General features: G+C 58.5%; 1 protein-coding gene and 1 long non-coding RNA gene across 9 annotated transcripts in view; one reads left to right on the top strand and one right to left on the bottom strand.

Moving 5' to 3' along the window:
* Window positions 1-368: 368 nt before the first annotated feature.
* KRBA1 (KRAB-A domain containing 1) lies at window positions 369-24,016 on the bottom strand. 8 transcript variants are annotated; one of them, XM_019453136.2, is made up of 18 exons: window positions 23,795-24,016; window positions 17,129-17,255; window positions 16,665-16,784; window positions 15,829-15,969; window positions 15,026-15,181; window positions 14,032-14,163; window positions 13,646-13,828; window positions 12,629-12,769; window positions 11,743-11,961; window positions 11,066-11,239; window positions 10,488-10,661; window positions 8,179-8,331; window positions 7,468-7,650; window positions 6,465-6,677; window positions 6,242-6,373; window positions 5,091-5,198; window positions 4,387-4,548; window positions 369-2,212 (listed from the first exon to the last, which is right to left on the bottom strand). In XM_019453136.2, exons 1-18 carry the CDS (start codon window positions 23,804-23,806, stop codon window positions 1,290-1,292), a joined length of 3,453 nt encoding a protein of 1,150 aa, XP_019308681.2. In that variant the 5' UTR covers window positions 23,807-24,016; the 3' UTR covers window positions 369-1,289. The 8 variants fall into 8 exon arrangements, with proteins under 8 accessions (XP_019308681.2, XP_019308683.2, XP_019308685.2 ...); XM_019453138.2 differs by having other exon boundaries at window positions 5,091-5,195; XM_019453140.2 differs by having other exon boundaries at window positions 7,468-7,675; window positions 10,488-10,552.
* Window positions 24,017-24,094: 78 nt separating this feature from the next.
* The window catches only part of LOC109269236 (uncharacterized), a 30,109-nt gene continuing 28,989 nt past the window's right edge, over window positions 24,095-25,214 (top strand). The window contains exon 1 of the long non-coding RNA XR_002080998.2: window positions 24,095-24,305. This is a non-coding gene — a long non-coding RNA (uncharacterized LOC109269236). The remainder of the gene's footprint in view (window positions 24,306-25,214) is intronic.

Here is a 25,214-nt window from a genome sequence, read left to right as displayed (position 1 = left end):
GTCTGTAGGGGCAGCCAAGGGAACAGGCCAGGCCCTGTGTGTGTCCCCAGCGTGCTGTGTCCCTGATCAGGCACGAGGCATCACTTGTGCCACCATCGAGCGCCTTGGTCCTGGCAGCAGAGCGAACCATGCCAGGCCACGCTTGGCGACCCTTCCTGGGCATCAAGTATACACACACAGTTCCCGAAAATTATTCACATCTAGTAAGGACTAAAGTGGGAACATAAGGCTAGAGCAAAAGATCTGACCCTGGGGAAGGACAGGAGGCAGGTGACAGGCAAGCCTCCCAGTATATAACCGAGTGCCACCTGAGGAGGGGGGCCCAGAGCAGGAGCTCTCTTCTCCCAACACAAATTCGAGAAGACTAACTCAGTCCATCATACGTGTTATGGTTTGAACTGTGCCCCCCAAATTGGTGTTGATGTCTTAACTCCCAATACCTAAGAACGTGACCTTATTTGGAGACGGGGTTTTAAAGAGGTGATCAAGCCACAGTGAGGGCACTCGGGTGGCCTGGTCCTGCGCAGCTGCCCCCTCACACGAAGGGGAAATCTGGAGATCTGTGCCCAGGGAGAAAGCCACGTGAACATGAAGATGACCACGGACAGGCCAGGAGAGAGCCCTGAGGCCGACCCTCCTTGCTGCCTCGGGCCTCGGCCACACCCCGACCTTGGACTCTGGCCTCCACACTCTCAAGGGTAAACGTCTGTTGTTTGAGCTGCCTGGTGAACAGGAGCCACTCTTCAAAGGAGTCGTGTACGAATTCCATTCTGCAGCTGCCTTTCCCAGCCTTCTGGGAGATTGCCGACTTCTCTGGAAGCGTGGAGAGGCAGGAGCTGAGCCGACTGGGTACTCGTGCTGGTACCATAACCGATGGCAGGAGCCCAGGGCCTTTCCCTCAGCACCCCACTTCTCTAACGTCAGACTCCACACGGGCAAATCCAGCTGAAACAGTGGGGCTTCTCTCCAAAGGAAACCGATGCCCCTATTTACCAGGAAAGCAAGAGCCAAGCCCCGCTTTGTGCCGAGATCAGGAAGGGCAGGTGCCAGGAAGAGGGGCTCTCGTGGTCCCGCTGCAGCTGCTCAGCCGCCCCGGGCAGGCGCGCCTCCCACCTGCGTGCCACGACAGATCCAGCGGGAAGGACAAGACGGGGAAGCAACACCTGAATGAACCTGAGCCAAGGAGGCCAGGGGCGTGGCTGAGAAACGCACCCAACAGCGGCCTCCCTGAGCAAGCAGCATCCCGGAGTCGGAGGGCGGTGGGGTCAAGGGCCGAGCTCCCAGCCCCTTCACGGTCCAGAGGCGGGGAAGGCTGGGCTGGAGCAGGATGAGGGGGCGGGACGGCACCTGGGGGAAGTGGCCAGGGTCGAGCTGCCTTCGGCAGGGCTGAGCTGATGAAGGTGGCTAGGGGCCCCCCACCTCAGGGCCCTACACCCCCCACCCCACAGTTCCTCCCCGAGGGCCCTCTGGACCCCCACCACCAGGCTGCTGGGGTCCTTGGGCCGGCCCCGGGTCCCAGGAGGCAGGGCTGCCACACACGGCGGCTCGGCGTCCACACTGGCGGTAGCACAAGCCACCTGTGGGGGTCCGGCGGTAGGCACTGAGGAGCTGGGGGCACTCTGCGGACCCCCGGCGTGTCCGAGGGGGGCATGCGCGGTCACCACGGTGTGGCAGCTGCATCCTGAGGACAGGGGCTGCTGGGAAGGGCTGCAGTCGGGGCCAGAAGGTTCTGCCGTGGGGGCGTCTGGAGGCAGCTGAGGAACCGGGCGGAATCTTCTGCAGGAGAGGCCTGAGGCGTCACCAGCCCTGCAGCCTTCCACCTGGCCACGCAGGATCTTTGGTTTCGGCCTGGCGGGGCCCTTCTGTCTCCCGTAGGGCAGGTGTCTGTGAGCAGGGCCACTGGCCCAGCGAGGTCCCCGGGAGAGGGCCCACGGCCAGGAAGCCTGGCACTTTGGCCCAGGGCCCCGAGGGCGCCTCCCTAGCCGATCCACCTGCGTCCTCATAGTGGCTACTTCCTGAGACAGGCCCGCCAGGGCGGCGGCGAGCCGATCCAGCTTCTCCGAGAGGGCGGCACCGAGGCCGCGGAGTTCCTGCTGCAGAGAACTTCCGCAGGGGCACGGCTGTGGGGGCGTCTGCGGCAAAGCTGGAGGGATGGCGGCCACAGGGGGTGGCTCAGGCAGGCCTCTGGGAAGTGGCTTGCCCTGGGTCCTGGCTAAAACCAGAGCAGGGACAGAGAGTTCTCAGGCTGTCAGAACCTTTCTCTCCCCCCAGGGAGCCCCATCGGCTGCCCTATCTGGCATCCTCCCCATCCGCTAAGGCCTGGCTTTAGATGGGACAGAAGTGACTCAGGCTTGAGAATATCAATGCCAGTGCTCATGACATCAAAGGTAGCACATCTCCTGGCCGCTCCCCAAATTCACGTACCGGACAAACTACAGACTGGGTCTCCAGCTTTCTTAGTCAGAACCTTTCTCTCCCCCCAGGGAGCCCCATCGGCTGCCCTATCTGGCATCCTCCCCATCCGCTAAGGCCTGGCTTTAGATGGGACAGAAGTGACTCAGGCTTGAGAATATCAATGCCAGTGCTCATGACATCAAAGGTAGCACATCTCCTGGCCGCTCCCCACATTCACGTACCGGACAAACTACAGACTGGGTCTCCAGCTTTCTTAGGACAGCGGCCTTCCCACCTTCTAGGAAAAGGTTCTTTGTGTCCCATTTGAGAGCAAATGGCACCCCAGACCACCTAAACCTGCCCTAGCACATCAGTGGGCAGGGCCAAAAGAAACCTCAGCAGACAGCATGAGGCCAAGGCCATGGACGGCAGCTGGGAGAGGGGCACAGGAGGACCAGACCAGCCTGGGGCATGGACGCCTCTAGGGGCGTGGCCAGGGGACCGCGGCAGTACCCGGTGCCGTCGGTCTCAGCACATGCACCTTCACCATCCCCATTCAGAAGTCAGTCATAGGACTTGAGATCTCAAATTACTTAAAAAAAAAAAAAAAAAAAAATCAGCTAATCCTTCACCCGAAGGCCCCTTGGAACTGGTCTCCACCCCAGGCAAACCTACTAAGAAAACCCCGTTACCGCCCCAGACTGGTGGGGCAGACCTGCTTTCCTCCACTTATCTGCATCCCAGCCCAGCTCTGCCCCCTCGTTAGCAACTCCCAGCTCCAAACAGAGGCGGAAGTGACTTGTGGGCTGCCTGGTCAGGTTCTTCCGGAAGGATTTAAGCTGAGGGCTGCCAATGCACAGGCAGGCTTCTAACTTCTGTCCCAGAGAGAGGCCATGGGCCTGGCAACCTTAGGCCAGCTCGGTGCTCTTAAAACAGCTGCGCCTTGGGGCGCCTGGGTGGCTCAGTCGGTTAAGCGGTCGACTTCGGCTCAGGTCATGATCTCGCGGTCCGTGAGTTCGAGCCCCGCGTTGGGCTCTGTGCTGACAGCTCAGAGCTTGGAGCCTGTTTCGGATTCTGTGTCTCCCTCTCTCTCTGCCCCTCCCCTGTTCATGCTCTGTCTCTCTCTGTCTCAAAAATAAATAAATGTTAAAAAAAAAAACAAAAAACAGCTGCGCCTCCAGGGGCGCCTGGGTGGCTCAGTCGGTTAAGGTTAAGCATCCGACTTTGGCTCAGGTCATGATCTCCCGGTTCGCGGGTTCAAGCCCCACGTCGGGCTCTGTGCTAACAGCTCAGAACCCGGAGCCTGCTTCAGATTCTGTGTCTCCCTCTCTCTCTGCTCCTCCCCTGCTCACACTCTGTCTCTCTCTCAAAAATAAATAAACATTTAAAAAACAAAACAAAACCGCTGTGCCTCCAGAGGGGCAGAGCCCACGAGCCAGCAATGGAGCCCCAATCGAGTTGCTGGTGTGAGAGTCTTGGCGCATACCCTGCAGTGAGGACGCGCGCCAGGCCCTCCCTCACGTGCCTCTAACACATACAGGGAGGAGCTTCCCCAAGGTCAGGTGTGATGCAGAACCACATCTCTTGGGATGCCCTTGGCCAGATCACTCTGCATTACTGGGCCTCAGTTTCCACGTCTGTCTGTAAAGTCTCTTCGAACTCCAAGCTTTGACTCTCGGCATTATTTACTCTGGTCTCCTTGCCTCTAAAAAGTATCTGAGTGCTTTTATGAAAGAGCCAGCTATTTCTGTTAGAGAACACTGAAGTGAAATAAGCACCCTGGAGATCAAGGTGAGCCTCTTCCTACCTATGACCCAAAAAGCTTGGAAGGGCGCTGCGAGAGAGCGTTTCCCAAGCTCCTGGCCGGCCTGCCCCGCGGGAAGGAGCTGAGCGGCAGGGAAGGCGGGTGGCCACTGCAGATGCGGACCCCCTGCCCACCCCTGCCTGCAGGACTCCTGATGCCTTGAGGGGACAGGGAAGCCACCAGTTCACCTGCAACACTTGGTCTTCCATTTGCAGGTCCCAGGCCCCTGGATTCTTCACTGACCCTGGGCTTCCAAGACAGGGGCCCATGGGCCGATCCAAGGGGCTGGCAGGGCCCCGGCCCGGGCCTTTTCTCCAGCTGAGGGGCAGGGCAGGGGTTCACAGCGGCCCCTGTAGAGAGAGCACAGAGCACCTGGGGTGTGGACATATATCATTTTGCAGGAGCCGTTCTGGCACGTGGATATTTGGCCCTGGCCTAAAAGCCTAAAAGCCACTGAGCTTGCAACTTTCAAACAATGTTAAATGAGATGCAAGATGGACACACAAGGCCTGTCAGGGAGTCCGGCTCTGCTGAATGGCCTGCTGGGGCACGTGTGATGAGGGCAGACTGGATCAGTTCTGGAGTCTTCTGCAGCCAGGACCTGGCATCTCCAGCTCTACCACGAGGGGGAGGCCAGAGAGGGCAGATGGAGAGGGCGGTGACTGGCAAGCCCCCTTCCCCCTTCCCGCCCCCTCCAGGAACACACTGGGGACGCCTTGTGGGCCACGGAAGCCAGCCCGTGCCCAGGCCCACACTGCTGTTCCCCACTAGGCCCACTGAGCAGTGGGGAATGCGGTACAGCCTGGCTGGGAGCCAAGGACCGTGTAGAGCCTCTGGCCCGAGTTGGGGGGCGGGTAGAGCTCCCTTCCCCGACTGCTCACCCCACCCCTACCTCCTCCGCCACTGCTGCCCAGGGGGCCAGGCCGGCCCGGGATTTCCGAGTACACTTCTCTCCAGGGCAACTGGCACCTGCCTCCCGTCTTCTCTTCGGCTCTGCCTGCTGGGGGCAAACACCTGGTCGGGCTTGGACCGAGAGGCGAGGCCGCCCGCAATGGCACACAGCTTTTCCAGCCTTCTTGACGGCACAACCTCAAAGTCCTCCCAGGGGGGAAGAGTCTGACTGTTGACACTGGTTTTGTTTATTATCAAATTTCCCAGTGTACATGACGATCATCATCATATGTGCACACACATATACGGACATGCAGCCCAAGTGCCTGACCCCTGACCTTAAGCGTCCAATCGCCGGGCCGTCCATTCAGAAAACATCCATCTCAGAGAAACACACTGCCCTCTGCACGACACGGCAACTGGCAATCCCGCCCGACCCACGAATGCCCGTCTTTCAGAGGGCCCAGGGTGACTTAGGTTTAGGTAACTGGCCACTTGAGTGTCCCTGCTCCTCCCTTCCTGTGCCCTAATTCCCGCTCCGATGCTTTAAATTCCCCAGTGAAGAGTGAACCGGACAAACCCCGACGCCCCGCCCTTGAGGCGAATAAAGGCAGAGCCCCAGGTTGGCACACTGTTCTCCTTTCCCTACCTGCGGCCACACTGTGCGCCCCTCAGGCCTACTGTGCACCCTGCAGGGCCTGTGAGTAATAGATCCCGTCCCTCCAAGTTCCCTGATGGTTTTTGCTGACATGCATCCTATGACAGAAGAACCACAGGGGACAGGCCCGTTAAGTAAACATCTGTGGGGCTGGCTGCCTATGAGTCGGGGCTGGGTGGGCGCCTCAGGCTTCCTTGTTGAGAGCGGCACCGCGGGTAGGCTCGGACCAACACAGCAGTGTGTGTACATAGAGACGTTATCAGTGCATATACTGTGTATGTATTACATGTATGGAATGTATACGGACTAAGTTCACTGCCAGGCTTCCTAATTAAACACACTCGTGTAACAATCCTGGGCCCTGGGCCCGCCCTCCTCTCTCTGAGACGCAGCTCAGCTGACGGGGAACTCAAGCATGACAAAAGTAGAGAACTTCCTGGTAAGAGTCAGGCAATATGGGGATCCAGGCCCCTCTCGGGAGACCCCAGGCTCACCTGCATGGAGGCCGTAGGGGGCCCCGGGCTCTGCTCTCCGTGGGCCTTCACCCAGGCTGCCGCCTGTAGGGGCGCCGCCGGGGCGTGGGGACAGGGGGCCAGGACCCCTGCAGCTCGGAAGGCGGTCCCTGTCTGGCAACACAACCAAAGCAGGGGTCAGGTCGGAGGCTGTGCCCGTGGGGCCTGGCTCCCTGGCCACTCCTTGTCCCCCCCACAAGCTCACCCTGTGGAAGCAGCTGCCACAGCTCTTCTCCCTCCGAGCTGCTGAGGCTGGAGCTGGAGCCGGAGCCAGGGCTGGGGCTGAGGCCCGGGCTGGAGCCGGAGCCGGAGCCGGAGCCGGGGCCTGCCAAGCAGGCAAAGTGCAAGGGCCTCCCGGGCAAGATCCCCTTCAGGGAGTTCTCCAGGCAATGGAGTGGGGAGGGCTTCGTGGCTGCCCCTGGGCCATGACAACAAAAGAACACTCAGGAGGACCCTCTACCTTAGCGAACAGGCTAAGTCCCCCTCCAGCTCAGCTGACGGCCCCACACGAGCGCGGGTAGACGCTGAACAGCTCCCACTCCTGCTGGCAGGCAGACAGAAGCGAGGCTGAGCCTGGCCGGGCTGCTCCAGAAAGCCAGCGGGGAACCTTCCCGGAGTCTCACGTCCCTGGTTCCAGTCAGGCCTGCACCTACCTGCACCCCACTCAGGACCAGCGATCCAGAGCAGAGACTCAGTTATGTCCCCAGGAACCTCACCCCCCACCCCAAGCCAGTTCTTTTCTGCTGGGAATATTTAGAAATACCACACTGAGCCAAACAAGTCAGACCCTGCCAGCCCACTCTGGCCGGGCTCGGAGGGAACACTGCTGTAAGTGCAAAGGAGCAGTGGCACCAGAGGAGGGAGACCCGCCCCCCTTGGCCCCAGGCAATCTCTGCAATAAAGGAAATGACCAGTCCTCTCCCAGAGAAACCCAACGGCTGCATAAAAACCATTCTCCTGCCTTCCTTTCAGCGACCCGGGTCACAGTCTTCTTTCAGCACACCTGGGATGCTCCAGCCAACAGCTGGAGGGAGGTGGGGGAAGGCCCACCTGCTCTAGCACGCAGCCTGTGGTGTGGAGCATGCGGCCGGGGCAATGGCGGGAGATGGAAGGAACAGAGGAGAGGGAAGGGGAAATCTAGTCCCTCATGGAGGATTTTATCTGGAGGGAAGGGCTGCCACTAAACACAGAGGGAGATGTCAGCTCACCATCTTGGAGCCACCGCCACGGTCCCGGCCTGGTGGCCCCGTGGTCTTTGAGTCCTCGCTGGTAACAGATGGGGACGCTGCTAGAGGTCAGCGCCTGTGGGCTGGCCAGCCGGAAGCTCCTGGTGGGTGTTTCCCCCTGGCTCTGTCCCAGGTGGACTGGCTCACAGGCCTCGCCCCTCAGTCCTGTTTCAATGAGAAGCCAAAGGGCCTGTCAGCCCCATGGGGCATTGAGACAAGGAAGTTACTGGACAGAGAATAGTTTCTGCCGCTGTTGGCTTCTCGGGCACACGAGCTCCAGGTGTGGGACACACACCAGGCCTCCAGATGCTCCCGGAAGCCGCCCAAACCTTCCAGGACCTCTTCATTCCCCAGACCCAGCCACCTGCACTCCTGAGGGCCCCATAGCTCAGCGAGTGTTCTGGACAGCTGAAGGCGGGCAGGGCCGGCACAGCCAGGATAGAAAGAGCAGGCCTGGACCCAGAGTAGTGCGTGGTGGGGCTGGGTATCCTGCCCTGACTGCGCCCACACTCAGATCCTGGCAGCGCTATTTGGCTTTCTGGCCTCACAGAAGCCCCTGCCAGGGCCATCCCCAGAGCATCTTGTCTCGGGGCTGGAAGTGGGCCTGCCGGCCGCGCAGGGACGCAGGGCGGGGGTTGGCAGTGTGTGAGTCGCCTTGCCCTGCTCTCAGACACTGGGGTGGCCATGCTTTACCTTCCTTATCTGCCGTCCAGTTCTTGGGCTCCGCTCTCTGTGGCCCCCTGTCCCCCGCTGAGGACCAGGACGAGGCTGACTGTGGCCTGGGCACAGGTATCTCTCTGAGACAGTTCTCCAGGCCCTGGAGTGGGGAGCTTCCCACTGGGCTTCCTGCGAAAACCCAACATTTGCAATCCTGGATGCTCAGAGCTCAGTCTCTGTGAACCCTGGGAGCCTGGCTATGCCCTTGTGTGCGGGGCAGCTGGGGTCCCGGGGAGGCGGCATGGAGCGCTGGACCGGTCGCGCCAGGCACCCAGTCCCAAACACATGTCAATCCCGGCTCTGGGCCGGCCTGCTTGGGCTGGCCCTGGAAGAGGCCAAGCTGTCTGAGCCGGAAGATGAGCCACAGACACAGGCCAGGCTCCCTCACAACACCCTGCTCCACCCTGGCAAGGGAGGCCACCATGCTGCTTCGCCCACAGACAGCCGTGAGGACCGAACGCCATGAGGCCCCCTCCACTACACGGAGGAAAACGCGTGCCCTCGCCTCTGGACATGACACAGCAGGTTGAGAAGGCCAACACCAGTGCAGTCACAACTTGGGAAAAAACCCAAATACATCGCGAATAACGCATTTCAGGTGCCAGAGCTGTGCAAACAGCAGGAAGTGGATGGGCCAAAAGTCCAGAAAAGGAAAGGCCCTTATCTACGGGAGCTGCCGCCATGGCCACGCTCTTTCCTGAAGGCGTCTGCAGACACTGGGCCAGGCCAGGCACAAAGAAAGAGGGTACCAGAGCTCTGGGCCGCCGTGTGGTGCTAGAACAGCAAAGTTCAACAACAGCAGCCCCGAATGCGGTTCTCCTGAGTTCCAGAGCCACAGAGGGAGCTGCAGAGCTGGGCTGAGAGCTTCCAAAAGGCAGCACGGCCTCTCCTGCAGTTTGGGTTTCTTAGAAAACAAGGTGCCCCGAGAGAGGCTGCCCAAACAAGCAACGCGCCAAGCCCTGTGACCAACACTGTCCGGTGGTTCAGAGGAACGGGGTGTGGCTAGTGTCCAAGAAACATGCAGAGAAAGTTCAGGAAGGTGCCAAAGGCAAACGGTAAAACAAAAAATGAGGTGGGGGAGCTGTGTAGAGCGGGCAACCACCTGTGTGAGGGAAGAAGCAGCTTGGCCACGCACGGGACGCCCCGGAAGGGGAGAACTCACAGCAGTGGTGACCCGGGAGGGTGGGGGGCGGGGAGGCATCATCTCTCCTACACAACCTGTTTTAGCTTTTGAACGAAAACCCTGTGATTACCTATTAAAAACTAAAAGTTGGGGCGCCTGGGTGGCTCAGTCGGTTAAGCATCCGGCTTCGGCTCAGGTCATGATCTCACAGTTTGTGAGTTCGAGCCCCGCGTTGGGCTCTGTGCTGACAGCTCGGAGCCTGGAGCCTGCTTTGGATTCTGTGTCTCCCTCTCTCTCTCTGCCCCTCCTCTACTCACACTCTGTCTCTCTCTCTCAAAACTAAATAAACATTTAAAAAATAAAATAAATAAATAAATATAAAATAAAATCAATAAAAAATAAAAACTAAATGTTAAAAAGAGAAGTTGGCTGCATTTGGGGAGGAAAAAGCCCCCACACCAGCAGCTGACCGTGGCAGGATGCAGGAATCCGGGCTGCCGTGGATACTGGAGCCCCCAGTGGTGATCTGCGGGCCCCAGCTAGCCTGGCCCAGAGTCCTGGGGCAGCTCTAGGCTTTCCACAGATAACACATGAGGTGAGCAAAGGGGGACTGAGTGCAGACAGGGCAGTGCTTGGACTATTCAAGTGGGTAAAAAGGTCAAGAGGGGACCCCACAGAATCCTGCAAGGTTCCAAAGAGGTGTGACAGCTCACAGTGGATGCCTCCCCGTGGGGGCACCTAGGACAGACACAGGTCACCACAGACACTCCTTAAGGTGGTTTTACATGAACCTGAACCTCTGAACTTCTTTCCCTAAGTCAGAGGTCAGTTTGATATCATAGGCATTTCTTTATGGCTGGGACAAGGGAGAATTTGACACTAAAGGAGACCCTTTTCTATTTTTTAAGAGACCTTAGACATCGTCCTGCCCCTTCTGAGCCTAGTGGTTAAAATGGATACTCCCCTCCCCACCCCTCAACCCCCCATCCCCCATTCTCCCCCTCCCACCCTGTAATAAGTCCTGGGTTTGCTCCTGCCTCAACATCCCCAGCTCTGCTCCAGACACTGGGTAGGGTGGCCAGACTTGGTCGGGTCAGACGACGTGGGCAGGGGAAGAGCCCACCCTTTCCCAGGACTGACGGCCGCAGGCCCGGCGGCTCACCTTTTCCAGGCTGACGCCCCTGGCTGCCCCCTGGGCTCTGGAAATCCAGGTCCCCATCGGTGCTGCTGGATGAGGAGAAGCTGGTAGGGGTGCTGTGGGGACCTGAGGGGAGGGCAGGGCTGCCTCTCACATAGCCCTGCAGACTCAGAGCCAGAAGAGGCCCCATAGCCACCTCTGCAGGAAACAGCACAGCTGACATCATGAGAAAGCCACTGGGCATGAGGTCCCTGGGGCCCTGGGTGGGCACCAGGAGACCTACCCCACAGGATCTCCCACAGGGGTTTCCCCGTAGGCTGGGGGCTCACGGCTCTGGTTAAAAAACCCGTGGGAACCCAACTGTTGGTCTCCTGGGACTAGAAGGTAAGCCAGAGCTCTCAGAGGAGGCAGTGTGCAGGAAGAGTTGAACTGGTTTCCCCCACATTCAGGAAGTGCTTGGGGGCAGGCATCAGTAAGGGAGCTAGAGAAGGGCATGCATCTCATGGCCCAGGATGAGGAGTGGGGGACCTAACGACGTCCTCAGTGTCCCCCTATGCCATGCGCAGGGACAAATGCCACCCTGTGCCCAGGGCCCCGTCTACCTTCACTGTGTGATCTTCGGGGCTGCAGCTCGGGCCTCTGAGACCCGGGATCTCCCGGCTGAGGGCTCCGGAACCCAGAGGTGGCCGGCGGCTGGGGAGGTAACGACCCACTCAGGGGAATGCCCTTCAGACAGGCCTCCAGGGCTTCCAGGGGCGAGCTCGAGGCACTGCCGGCTGGGACAGGGGAGACGGCCCTATCACCATCTCGGGCACATTCCCCTGGCCCGGCCCCAGGCTGGCTGCCCCAACCTGCCTTCTGCAGGGGTGACAAGTCCTGCACCAGGCATGGGGGCCTGCCAGGCAGGACACCCTGCGGGGGACTTTGATTTGTTCTCTGTTCCTACACGGGAAGGACACAATCTGTACCCCAGGCCCAGGGGTGGGGTGGAGAGACCCGCTAGTACATAGGGGCCAGCTTCCTGGCAAGCAGGGAACCTCTGCAAAACGAAAGTTCTTACAACGGAAGGCTCCTTACAACGGAAGGCTCCGGGGCGGGCGCCCGGATTGAGAAGGATGTGGGTTAAGAGAGGGGAGTCACTGCCAGAGAAGCACGGCGTGGTCCCTCCCTCCTCCCCCGTGGCCTGGACCTGCTCCCTCTTCTGTGGGTGGGCAGAACCTTGTTGGTGGGGCTGAGAATCCCACTGGGGAGGACTCGAGCAGATGCCCCCAGGCCTCACCTTGAGCTACGGGGCCCCAGCTGGGCACCTGGACCGCTCTGGTGTCTCTACTGCTCCCCTGGCTGCTGGTGGCAGAGGGGCTGTGGGTCCATTTGCCGGGCTGACAGGACGCAGGCACTGGGGGGCTCTGGGCCCGGCTGTCCTCTGTCTTCACCACAGGGGGCACGCCGCCAGCTCCTGGACCAGGGCCGGGAGGAGGGGTCTGGGGGGGCCTGGGCCCTGTGGGAAGCCCACACGAGGCCTCTGTAGGGTTGGGACGGGGCTCCCAAGGCCCCTGGCCTCTACAGCAGTCTCTGGCTCCAAAGCGGTCACTGTTCACGGACTGACATGCGCCGACTCGCACTCCCATCTTGCCCCTGGCCCCTCTGGGGCGCCGCCTCCAGGGGGTTCTACTGAGGAAAGCCACATCAGCCTCCTCCGGCGGCACCGAATCAGGTCTTTACTCCAAGGCCAGCAAGCCCGTCTCAATTCGACTTTCCCAATAGTCTGAGAAGCTACTGAGTACCAGTGAGCTACAGTGAGTGGAAATGCTACCCCAGCCCACGCGAACACGAGGACAACGCCCAATTCGAAACTATGCCCCGAGTGTGTACGGGGAGCCAGAGCCGTGTCTTCTGTTCTCAGCCTCCTACCCCTCCCTATGCCCCCTTCCTCCCTTCTGGAACTTTCAGCCCTACTCTCACAGCCACGCTGGATGGTGATCACGGACCGATGAAGCGCCTCTGACATGCCGAGCCGACATGACAGGGATCGCCCCCAACATGCGTGACCCCCACCTACATGCAGAGGCCAGGGCCTGAGGGCCTGGCTGTGGAACCCTGCTCGGAGTGGGGAAAGGAAACGGACGGCGTCCTGGGGCCCTCCCTGCCTGGCCAGTGGCCTTTACCTCCAGAACTCCTCCCGTAGGCCCCTGGATCCTCCTGCACGCCCGAGGGGCTGGGACGCCCGTGCGGGGTCTCGGGGATCTCCTTCAGACAGTTCAGCAGACCCTGGAGGGGACAGTCCCCGGAAGCTGCCTCTGACTTCACTACAGGAAAAAGGAGCATACTTTCACCCTGGGCCCGGTCATGACGCGCAGCCAAAAGCAGCCGATCCAGGTAAGCAGTTAAAAGGGTTCGGGGCCAGGAATCTAGAGATGTGGGTGTTCTCGCAGCTCGTTCAGATTTGCACAGGCCGCCGTCAGCTTGGTGCTCGGTGCTCGGTTTAAAAACGCCTGCCTTCACGCCTCCCTGAACCGGACGGCTGGAGGGAGGGAAGATGCACGGGCACGGCATGGAGGCAGGGCACGCGGCGTCACCGCAGGTAGCAGCGGCAGGAAGCGAGCTGACAGGCTGCGACCTGCACGTGGCTCCCTGGGCCCCGAGCCGAGCTGGCATCTCCGGACCGAGCTTCTCACAAGCAAACACCAGTCCGTCACCGTACCGGGGCCTCACAACAGCCCCCGAAGGGGGGACAGTTAACCCCTTTTACAGATGGGGAAGCCGAGGCTCAAGGGCTTCAGGGGCCGGGCACAGTCTTCACAGCCACCAGGCGTCAGACGCCGGGCCGGCGCTCCCGCCCCCACCATGCCGCCCGATCCCCCAAGCCCCTCCAAACACGCACTTAGTGCCACGTGAAGTGACAGGCACGGCTCCTCCTCAGGGGTCCCGTATTAAGACGGGTGAAAAAACACACGAGGATCTAGGGCCGAGTCTGTTTTTGAGTTTCCGCCTACGAGCTGACCGAATGCCGTCCTCCCAAGAAAGCCGCCTGGCTCCAGAACGAAGACACTGAGGATACTGGAGCAGCCACGCTGGGAACGATCCTTTGGGAAGACATTGCTGTTCGGAGAAAGAGCTACCGAAAGGCAATCTGGGGGCTTCAGAAACCTTGACCTGAGGAGACAGGTCCCCGGGGGACTCACCTCCCCAGGGCGGGCTCCCAGGCCCCAGCTCTGCTCTGGTTAGCCGAGAGGCGTCCCGGCCGGGGACAGGAGGCAGTGAGCGTGGGGACACCTCAGGGCGCTGGGCCCCAGGCACAAGGATCTCCTTCAGGCAGTTGATAAGGCCTTGCAAGGGGCTGCTCCCAGGAGAGATTCCCACGGCACCTACAAGACCGGCCAAGGTCAGCGCAGCCTGACGGTGGCCTTCAGAAGGTCTGTGTGAGCAGGGACAACATCTGCTGTGTAGGGTGGTCAGGGGGCTGAGATGAGAAAGCCGCCTGACACGTGTGTGAGCCAAACGTGCCTCCGTTTCCCTTCCCCGCTCAGCTCCGGGGCAGACCCCACTCTCCACAAAGCCAGCCTCTCACCTGTCCCCACGGGCCCTCTCTCCTGTTTCCGGTGACCCTTCTTCCTGCTGGGGCTACAGGTGGGAGGGCTGGGCTCCCCACCTGGGGCTTCGGGGCCTTCCTTCTCTGTAGATCTTGGTTTGTCAGCAGTGTCTGTAACAGGAGAGACAGAAAGGTCTTTCTAGCCCTGGCTCCTGGTCCTGAGGAACCGACCCAGATTGGTCCCCACAGAACAGACCTCTCAGCACCTCCAATCCCTGGGGGGGCAGCCAAGTACTAGAAACTTGGATTTGCGGCAGGGCCAGCTCCTGCGGGCTTGTCCTAGGAGTCTGTCTCTGTTTCCTTCTGGTGTCACTGTAAGCACCAACAGGCTTTCCCTGAATAACCTGGAACCCCCCCAATTCCAGCCTCTGACTTTGGCTCAGTAAGTCGCTCCAACAGCCTTAACACGCAGGACCCAATCTTGCCCTCCTGCTTCTCAAGTCAGAGCACATGGACCCCCAGAGCGAATCTGCCAGACGACACCTAAAGTCACAGGCTAAATGGGGTCTGTTTTTCAAGGGTGTCAATTTTAGTCCCTCTTCATTTAAAATACTTTAAAAACCAGCTATTCTGACAAATGCAAAATTGGCAAGAATTTCTGAAAATACAATGAGACTCCAGAGGAATTCTAGTGGCTACCCTCACCCTCCTCTGCTCTCAGCGGGGGGAAGGTCTGAGACTCCGATCAGGGGCGCACAGGTGTCCCCTTGCCGATGCGCCTGCATGTTAGACACTGCCCTCAGCTGACTGTGCATGAGCACACAGAGCACAAGCGGGGCTGGGACAGAGGCTGCTCAGGGACCGAGCATCACACCTGCTCTTTGGTCTACAGACAGGGAACCTTGTCCCGTTCTCTGGGGAGCCTGCCCCCTTTAACAACAAGGGAAATTGAGTCCTAGAGACAACAGAGGGCACAGAGTCCAGTCTCCCTGACTCCAGGGTCCGAGCCCTGCCCCTGCTGGGTCACACTCACTGATGGGGAGGGGACTGCCCTGTCCCCCGGCTCCAGGAAGGCCGCTGGACGATGAGCTGCTACTAGACGTGGTGGCCAGGCTGGGCCAGCCAGTAGACGCGTCTGGAAGGCAGCTGAGCAGGCCTCGGAGAGGGCATGTCTCCACGGTCACAGCTGCTATTGGGAGGAAGGACAGGACGCTGGAAGCCAGAATTTAAGCCCAGCAATGGGTAAAAAGCCCCTGACACTGTCCCACCCGGGCCCTTCCTTGCCATGTTCCAGTACCAAGGCAGTATCCTCTGCATTGTCATTCCTGGGCTCTGAAATACAGATTCCCAGCCACGGTCTTGTTCCCATAAGATCCTCCCACCCCATTTTCCGTTTCATTTACCATCCACTGAGCAGGCTCAAAGGCCAGGACTGGTGGGGACAGACTTCGAGAGAAGGTGCAGTCTGAGCTGACAGCACCGGTGAGCAGGGGGAGGGAGCAAGAGTCTGGGGAGGTGGGAAGAGCACGGGCTGGGGGCACCGAGCCCAGTCTGCGTGGCTTCCTCTTCCTCATCTACAGAACAGGGACTGGCCTCAGCTGCCACACAGGGCACGACGCGACAGGGCCATGAGGTGTGGCTGAAGCCACGTAGAAACCACCATGAGAAGAGTCGGGAGCCACTGTCTCACCAACCACCCATGCCTTCCAGGGGCGGACGTGCTCCCGGGGCTCGTGAGCCGGGGACTCCGCCTAGGGTCTGGCAGGAAGTGGGCAGGCACACAGCTTGCAGCCTGAACTTCATCTTGTGGAATGCAGCGGCCGCTGTCCGACTTACCCTCGGGGCTGGCCCGCTCCCCGTCCAGGCCGGCTCCCCCGCTCTCGCTCTCGGGGTTGACCTCCCCAAACAGGAACTCTGGAATCTCCTTCACCAGCTGCACCAGGGCCGTGAGGTGCAGGCTGTGCGGGGGTGCTCCTCCTGCCAGAAAGGCCGCAGTGAACCCCCACACCCTCTGTCAGCTCCGCACTCACGCTTCTGTGCACGACATCAAACCACGTCTCATGTCACTCTCCTACCACGTGAGTAGCACGTGGAGTGACTTCTGTCCCAGAAGTAAAAGGATCTGCCCGGGCACAGCCAGGACTCGGGGCTGGGGACTCGAGGTACCGTCGCTCAGCACCTGGTACTTCTCGGAGGGGAGCGCCAAGGAGGGCTGCCTCCCCCGCCCCTCCCGGCAGCCAGGCCCTCTGCCCTTCCTGGCACCTGTAACCTCCCAGACTCACCCAGGCTGGGCCCGTGGGCCGTGTCAACCATGTGAGGTCTGCAGATGTCAGCCCTGTGGCAGCACCCTCGGGAGCTGCAGGCTGGCTCTGCGTGGTTGGTGGTGGGAAGGGGGCTTGAGTAGGTCTCCAAGGGTGACCCTAGGTTTCTTCCTAGCCCTGCGTACAATGGGCAACTGTGTGCCAGGTTCCCAGCCCAGGGGGGGCAAAAGGTAAAAAGTCGCAGAGGGCTTTGGGCGTAGAGTGTGGCAAGGGCTGAGGTCATAGTGGTCCCTGAGGAGTAGAGCCAGGGGCTGAGGACCACCCAGTGGAAGCGACAAGAGTGAGTCCCCCTGGGCCCAGGGGGCCAGAACACCCGATGAGGCCTGACCCTCATCTGCCAGGATTACTCACCCAGGGGGCCTCCTCCCTGCGGAGGCTCCTGCCCCTCACCAGCGTAGCTCCTGCCTTCCATGGTTCCAGCAGGCTCCGTAGGAGACAGGAAGGCAGAGAGGGGGAGCAGCTCAGCTGTCCCTGGGAAAGAAAAGAGGGAGGGACAGCCCCCTGGGAATGGAAGCTGGCCTCCACCCAACTACACACAATCACACAGCTGCTTACGTGAGTGTTCGGTGTGACCACCCAACCCCAAGAACCGCAGGGCCGTCGGGTGCTCAGAGACCAGCCTGCTCCGCTCCGGAGCACCCGCCAGATCTCACCCAGAAACAATGGCAAAGAAGATCAGCGAGGCCCCCAGCGAGGCCCGAGGCTCCCGGAACACCACTTCCAACTGTGTCCATTTAGTAGGTAAGACTAAGGCCCGCCGGGCCCAGGGCGACTCAGGACGTGGTGCTGGCCCGCTGGGCGAGCGGGCTCCTTACCCAGGGACAGCAGCGTCTCGTAGTTCTCCCGCATCACGTCCTGGTACAGCGCCCTCTGCCCCTCCCCCAGCAGCTGCCACTCGTCCTCTGAGAAGCGCACCGCCAGGTCCTGGAAGGCCACGGACACCTGTGGGCACAACCTCAGGGGAGCTGGTGGTTCCCGCCTGGCGACACCAGGGGTACACCAGGAAGTGGGGAGCAAGGAGGGTTGGCGGGGGGCTGGCACGTGGGGGCAGGTGAGGGGGTGACGGGAATCTGCTCAAGAGACAGTGATGGGGTTTGGACTGTGTGCACAAAGAGGGGGGCTGCAGCCCTGACCCTGGGCCCCTGTGAATGCGGCCCTATTTGGAAACAGGGTCCCTGGCGATGTGGCTAAGGTGAGGTCATACTAAGGTAGGGTGGGCCCTTAACCCAGGATGACCGACGTCCTCATAAAAAGGAGACACGGTCACACAGGGAGAAGGCCAAGTGACAACGGAGGCAGAGACTGAAGTGACACAGCCCCAAGCCAAGGAAGGCCTGGAACCACCGGAAGCCAGGAGAGAGGAGGAGGATCCTCCCCTAGAGCCTTCAGAGAGGGGCATGGCCTTGCCCACACCCTGGTTTGAGTCCTGTCGCCTCCAGCACAGTGAGAGAATTCACTTGCTGGGTAAGCTGGTTTGTAATCCTTTGTTACAGGTTCCCAGAGGAGCTGGTACAATCCGTGGCCCTCAGCCTGGGCCTCAGAAAAGGTCAACTCCAGGCTGGGAAGTCCAGCCAGCCCTGAATTCACCATGTTAGAGAACCCCTGGAGGCAACAAGCAAGCTTCACCTTGGGTGTGCAAGGACCTGGGATCCTATCGCTACAGCATATAAAAAAGTTGACACATAAAACGGATAGTAAGGACGACAACGAACGAGACACTCCACGCTTTTTAGTGGGGAGGACCCAACAGTCAGGAATCAAGCAAGCAAAATGTTTACATTGCTCCTCCCTGTCCCACCCCAAGGAAGAGGGGGAAAGAGAAAACCTCAAACAGCTCACAAGTCTAGAGGAGGCAGACCCTCCCACAGACAGATGGCTGGGTGCCTGTGAATGAAGAAAACCAGTGGCCGACGCACCTGTGCTGTATTTGTAGCCCCTGAACTTCAGACCCCAAATCTTATGGCCACAGTTCTTCTGTAGACCCTCTGGCCCGGCCAGGTAGGACTCTGGTTTCCAGCTGTTTTGCCAGAATCGAGGCCTGTGCTGGGCTGAGCCTGCCCTCACTTTCCTGGTCTCACCTGACCTTCAGGGCCCCAGCCAGCCACGGTGATTGCCATGGCCATGACCCATAGCATTCACCACCAAGCCCATGCAGCTCGTGGGCACTACACTCTAGCAGGAGATGATGCCACCCAAGCCCTTCCTGGCCACCGTCCAGGGCTCCCTGCTCCCACCTCCACACTCCCTCACTCTGTCCCCCTCCCTGACCTTTCACTCTTTGGCCCTCTAGGCTTGGAGCCTGGTACACCGTTATCCGTTGTGCAGAGAAGGGCTCTGAAGAAACCTGGGACCACCCTTGGAGAGCATCCCCTGCTTTGTAAGATAAAAGAAACATTTTGTCCTGACTTCTTTAAAAATAATCATTAAGTGGGCCTTAAGATGGCTGTGAGACCCCAGATGACCAGCATCTGATAGGTATGAATTTTAAATTACAGCAAAAATTCACTTTGTGCAAATTAAGCAAACAGAACGTAAATTGTGGGAAGGGTCCTTCTGGTGTAGAAATAGATGCTCAACTATTTGTAAGAAAAAAATTAGTGAATAAAATGAAAACACTTCCTAATCAAGCAAATAATCTACTGCCTTGTTTCATCATCTCAAGTCAGCGACTTTAAAACCATCACTGCTACCAACTCTCAGCATTGTCACCCATGGCATCTGCTTCCCACTCTACCCGTCACCCTTTGACAGTGGGTACCACATGGTCACAACCGCTGCCCTCCGCTCCTCTGCTGAAGTGGTCGGGACCCCATCCACACACACACGAGGCTTGAGGCAGCCTCCCCACTGACCACCTACCTGTCTTTGGTCAGTGGATGTCTTTGGATGGAGGTTCCCATCCTCCCTCTACAGCCCACTAGGCCAGCCAGGAGTCTCTCTGGAACTAATCTCCACCTCTCTGGCCCACGTATGCTCACTCCCTTCCAGGAACACGCTCAGACATCCTCAAAAACATCTTTCAGAGAGCCACCCCCATTTCTTCCTGGCTTTTGGACATATACAATGTAGTCAATGGTAGGGTCTGTGCATAACAACTAGCAGAGCAGGCCTGAGGCCACCCTGCTTACAGGCTGGGCCTGGCCAGTGTTAGGGAACTTGGATTTCAGGAGGGTGGTTCACTGGGCCCAGACTGTTTGCACAGTGTGGTTCATGCTGATCATTTACTTTCATTCCGGAACTCTGTGATTTTGTTCCATGTCAGGTGGAAGTGACTACGTGACCAGCCCCCAGTGAAAACCCTGGGCACGGAGTCTCTAGTGCGCCTTCCTGGTAGACAATATTTCTTTTCTTTTCTTCTTTTTTTTTTTTTTTTTAAAGTAGGCTCCATGCCCAACATGGGGCTTGAACTCACGGCTCTGAGATTAAAAGTTGTATGCTCTACCCACTGAGTCCCCAGCCAGGGAGCGCAGGACGCTCCCTTCCTTCCCAGAGCCCACAGCCCACTGCCTTGCTACACTCTCTCGTCCCTCTGCTCCTCCCGGCTACATCCTCTTCCTTCTCTCCCTCCTAGGCAAGGGAAACCCCAGGGCTGATGGCGCAGGGAGACACCTCGGTCAGAAAGTTCTCATCTGCACAGTAGACCCAGAGCCTCAGGCTTGCCCTAACACACCTGGTGTCAGAATGGTCACAAACACGGTCTTACTGACTGAACACACGTTTTTGCTTACACACTTTGATGACTACGTTTAAACGTATACAGATTCTGTTGTGATTATGTGCGTGTCCTTTAAAAGTAACACTGAAAAGGGGACGTGTGTCCTTTAAAAGTAATACTGAAAAGGGGCACCTCGATGGCTCAGTTGGTTGCATGTCTGACTCCTGATTTTGGCTCAGGTCATGATCTTACGGTTCGTGAGATCAAGCCCCACATCAGGCTCTGCACTGACAGCGTGGAGCCTGCTTGGGATTCTCTCTCTCTGCCCCTCCCCTGCTCATGCTCTCTCTCTTTCTCTCTCAAAATAAACAATAAAAACATTTTTAAAAATTTAAAAGTAACACTGAAAAAACTTCTTTTAAAATGCTTGCAAAGACTACCATCTAATATGCTAAGGATACAACTACATAGGGTTCAGGGGAGTTTCCAACATTAAAAAAGAGGATCCCAGACCCAACAAGGTCGGAACCCCCTGTTAATTGCCCCATTCGCTCACTGCTACAGCTGAGGAAAGATGGGGAGGGGGCAGGGAAGGGCCATCAGGTCACGGTTATTTTGCTTTTATGCTAGCCATACAAATTTTTATTAAACTCTCACTCTGGCCAATATACCAGAGCAAAATAAGACATCCCCAGAACTTGGAAGCTAGTCAAACCAAGCCCGATGGGAGAGATTAGCCACCTGGAGAAGGCGGCCGAGCCGCGGGGCAGATGTGAGTAGGTTGGGTGCGCTGAACACACCATCAGGCTTCACGCCTGCAGGCTTTCACGCCCAACTGTAGGACTGGGACCTCTGAGCTGACACTCGGGTGCCCTTTCTGCTGGGCTTAGTTGTCGCTATAACCAATAATATTAGTAAGCCTTAAGAAAACAAGCATCAAATGGCTCTAATTTTTAAAAAATTATTATTACCCAATAAAGTTTGCTGTGACGGATCCTCAGTACAAATAAAGGCTCCTGTGGCCACTGCTAAATGGCAGAAGAGTCCAAATGGCATTGCTCTGGCTGGAGCGGGGAATGTGGGAGTAAGGACTCAGGACAGCCGAAGGACAGTTCTCCTGGGGAGTTAGTTTATCCCAAGAGGTAGGCAGACAAGTTCTCTGTTTAACTAACTGAGTGAAAAATACTCTGTATCCTCAACTTCTCCCATCAGAAGCTTTTTATAACATGATGACTGAAAAAACAAAAGGGCTTTTGGGTTCAAATGATTTACTTCAGTTTGCTTATAATTAGGGCTGATTTCCCTGCCTCATTCTTGATTTACTGAATCAGGAGTCAGCCCAGAAATCTACATTTTCACACATTCCGTTATCCTGACACATTCTCAGCTTAGAATCAGCGGGCAGGGGAGCACTACAGCCAGTCACAGGCTGGAGTCCTGCCCAGCCTTGCTGGAAATGAAAAGTACACGGGAGAACAGACCTCTGCAAACAGGCTCGGCCCCCCTTCTTCCTAGGAGCCAGCTCTCAAGTGGAGTGCATTTGTGAGCTAAAAATCACAGGTAACAGCTGTAGACCTTTTAGGAGCAGGGATCATGAAATGCCGATTTCCACCCCAAACAGGATGGCTCTTCAATTTCCACTTGAATGCCTTCAGTAATGGGTGGCTCACCACATTTCCAGCAGCTGGTCCTATCGCTGGCCCAATCTGGCAGTTTGGAAGTTCTGGACGCACAGACAAGGTACAGCACAGGAGTTGGGGCTGGACCCCAGGAGCCAGGCTGCCAGAATTCCACTCCCTGCTTTGCTTCATATTAGCTATGGCATCTTGCCAAGCTACTTAACCCACTTGGGCCTTGGTGAACTCATTTATAAAATCGGCCTACAGCCTAGGGATGTTGTGAAGACTAAATGAATTAACACAGGCAGTGCCTGGACCAAATGCTGGGACACAGTTAAGTGTTATGATTAGTATTGCAGCAGCCAAATCTGTCAGCCTGACGTCCAGTTACACAGAATGAACTCGTCCACACACACACTACTCCTGACCTCGAGTGCCTCTTCATCTCCTGGCTAAATACACCCAGCTCTTTCAGACATCTAGAAGGGATGGTTTCCAGGTCTTTCACCATCTCAGCCTCAAGACAAATTCTTCAGGACAAAGTTCTTATAAAATGGAAATGGGAACTGACTGTGGCCAGAGTAGGTGGTTCAATCAATGGCCTCCCTCTGCCCAGAAAAAGCGGAGGCACAGTGAGGAGCGTGTGTGTAAGGGATGCAAACACGTAAGGCACAAATGCTTGCCTCAGGAGACGGAAACACGCTGTTGGCTTGCAGTCTGGACCCACTGTCTCCTGCGAGCCCTACCTCACCTCCTCTGTGACGCTCAGGCCTCCCTCCCTCAGCCGACAGGAGAAGAGTTTTCTGGATCGACCCAGGATTGTTGTAACTGTGCAGTCTCCTGGCTCACTGCCGCCATGCTGGTCCTCCTAAAACATTCCTTCTGCCCTGCCACTAGCCCAGCATGAAAACCACAGCTTCTGTGCCACAGGGCCAGTCCATCTTTCCACAGTCCTTCCTGGCCTAGACCCCTTCTCCCAGAGTGCCTCAGGCTTGGGTTCCCAGATCAGACTCTGCACCCTGCTGCTCCCCACTTATGGGCTGTGCTCACATATCCCTAGGTATTTGGGAGACACGCTGGACAGGAAGACAGGAGGTCTTTCCCATAACTATCCATCTGATGGTAATCTCCTGCTCCCCAAAGCCACTCTAGCCACCTCCTCTATGAAGCTACAGGGTGTGAGGACCCTGGAACTTCAGATCTGAAAAACTGGTGGTCTAAACCTCTCTAAAAACTGGTTCCAGATCTTCCTGGAACATCAGATCTGAAAAACTGGTGGTCTAAACCTCTCATTTTGTAGAAAAGGAAACTGCAGCATGAGGAGGGCCTAGCACAGGCCCAGGGGACATAATCTGAGCAAGGGTGCCCTTGGGCTGCTTAACTGCACAGCCAGAGCTTCAGGCAAGGCTGCCTCTGCTCCCGCAACTTCCACTTTTCCTGCCTTCTCCCAGGAGCTTGTGGGCCATTAATGACTGGAGGTTCTGGTACAGTGTGGGCTATGCCTGGCCACAGATGGCCCCAGCCACCATCTCAATCCCCGCCCACCTCCAAACCATGGAGTCTACAATTGGTTGACGCTGGCCCAACCTCACGGGCCACCAGAATTACAGAACTGGCTCCTGTCGCTCACCCAGGGGAACGTGCGACAATTCCCCATTAGGTATCATCCCGTATTCCCGGCACCTTCCCAGCCCCGCACGCAACTAGCCCCAACTGCCCAGGCTATGACAGATGGGGCTCTTCCTCCAGCTCTCGAATCTACACACCTTACCTGGTGGATAAAACCTGGGGCCTTGTTTCACGCCCCCTCCCCCAAGGGTCCAGGAGCCTACCAAATAAACGCATCAGATTTACTCATTCCCGAGGCCTTCGTGCCCACAGCTGCCAGGATAACTAGCAATTAAAAGAGGCCACGCCGAGGGAGGGCGATGCGTAACCCAAAGGAACGAGTTTCCAAAGGTGGAGACAGGCTCCACGTACAGGGTACTGGGGGCCGAGGACTGGGGAGGGGTTGGGGTCGTCCGAGGGCCTAGACTTCTCGCCAGGAAATCCTGCCCCGCAGGCCCGTCTGGCCGAACACAGCCAGACCCCAAAGTTGGCGGGTCCCGGGGTCTTCGCCCCGCCCTACCACCGGACCGCACCACGCCGCGCGGAGCTGACCGGCCGAGTTGTCCGTCGGTCCTTCCGTCCTCCTGGGTTCGCCTTACCTGGCGCGCCATTCCGGGACTCGACCTCCGCTCTCAGCTTCCGGCGCGGCCCGCGGCGCCCCCTCCCCGCCCGCAGACTGTGCCGCGACCCTCGGCGACAGCGGCGACCGAGGCCAACGCGGATGGAGGCGGGGCTGGTGGTCTCGGGCAGTGGGCGAGAGGCGACGCTGGGGACGCCCCGGCCGCCCGGCGCCCCCCACTCCCAGAGACGTGGCCCCACTTCCGCCCGGAGACCCCCGGCTTCGGCGGCCCGCTGGGCGCAGGCGCGAACTACCCTTCCCAGAGGGCGCCGCGGCACCCGCAGCGCGACAGAGTCGGGGGCGGCCTCCTTGAAGTCCCCTCCCCACCTGCTCGGCTCACTACCCCGGGAGGCTGCAGGGAGGGACTCCGCGCCGGGATCCGCCTGGTGGCCAGCCTCCGGGTGTGTCCGCACGCGGGAACGCATTCATCCATCATCCATCCGTCATCCACTCTTGCATCCAACATTTACTGAGCGCATCCTCCGTGCCAGGTGGGGATGCTCTGTTGAAAAGGGACCCGCCTCTCCCAGAGGTCACATCCCGTAAACCGACCGTTTCCGAGGCCACAGGGAGGTGTGGGGGGGGGGGGGGGGAAGCGGACGCAGGGGTGAAGAGGAGTCTGCAGGCCGGACGGCGCGGGCCGCGCGGTCGGGGGTGAGTCGGAGTGGCAGCCGGACCCCCGCGCATCCTCAGATCTGCCACCCCCGCTCCCTCGCTCGCGGTAGCATTGAGCCGGGCCATTGTGACCAATTGCTGGCCTATTTGGTTGACTTAGGTGACCCCAGAAGTTTCTGGAACGTAGGCGGTCCTCAAATAAATGTGTGATGAGTGAATGAAGCATGGGCCCCACCATTCTGGTCAGGGCGTGGTGGGCTGGGGGCAGGGGGAGGATCCCTGCTGAGCACAAGGAGCCTCATTCCGACCCTGGGGGACCACCCCCTGTTAAAACAGCTCAGAGAAGGTGGGCATGTGGAGCTAAACCGGCTCTGGGAGACAGAGGCACGGGTCCAGCCAAGCGGAGAGGCCCACAGCCCCGGGGAACCGGCTTCCCCCGCTCCCATCCCCCACAGGCTCTTCCTCTGGAATATTTGGGGAAAGAGAATTTCTGGCCCAGCAGTCCCAGTGCTGGTCCCTGAAGCAGCTCTGGCCTGCCATAGGTCTCCGCTGGCCTTGCTGCTGGTCACCTCCAGGAACTCTGGGGTACAGTGTTGACATCCTTGGCCTGGCCTCTCAAGGAAAGGCCTGGAGGGGAGACCACTCTCAGTCACTGCCCAGCTTCATACCCAGGGCCAAGCCCGGCCTTCGTGCCTAAAGAATTGGCAACCCTAATTCAGACCGGTGAGTGTGTGCGTGTGTAATCCGCTGTGGGAGTGTTTGAAGATATCACAACGGTTTCACCG

The sequence above is a fragment of the Panthera pardus genome, unplaced genomic scaffold (assembly GCF_024362965.1).
Source record: "Panthera pardus isolate Hobbes unplaced genomic scaffold, ASM2436296v1 HiC_scaffold_9, whole genome shotgun sequence".
NCBI classification, from domain to species: domain Eukaryota; kingdom Metazoa; phylum Chordata; class Mammalia; order Carnivora; family Felidae; genus Panthera; species Panthera pardus.
The sequence above is the reverse complement of the archived record's forward strand: the minus strand, read 5'-3'. Positions and strand labels throughout refer to the sequence as shown.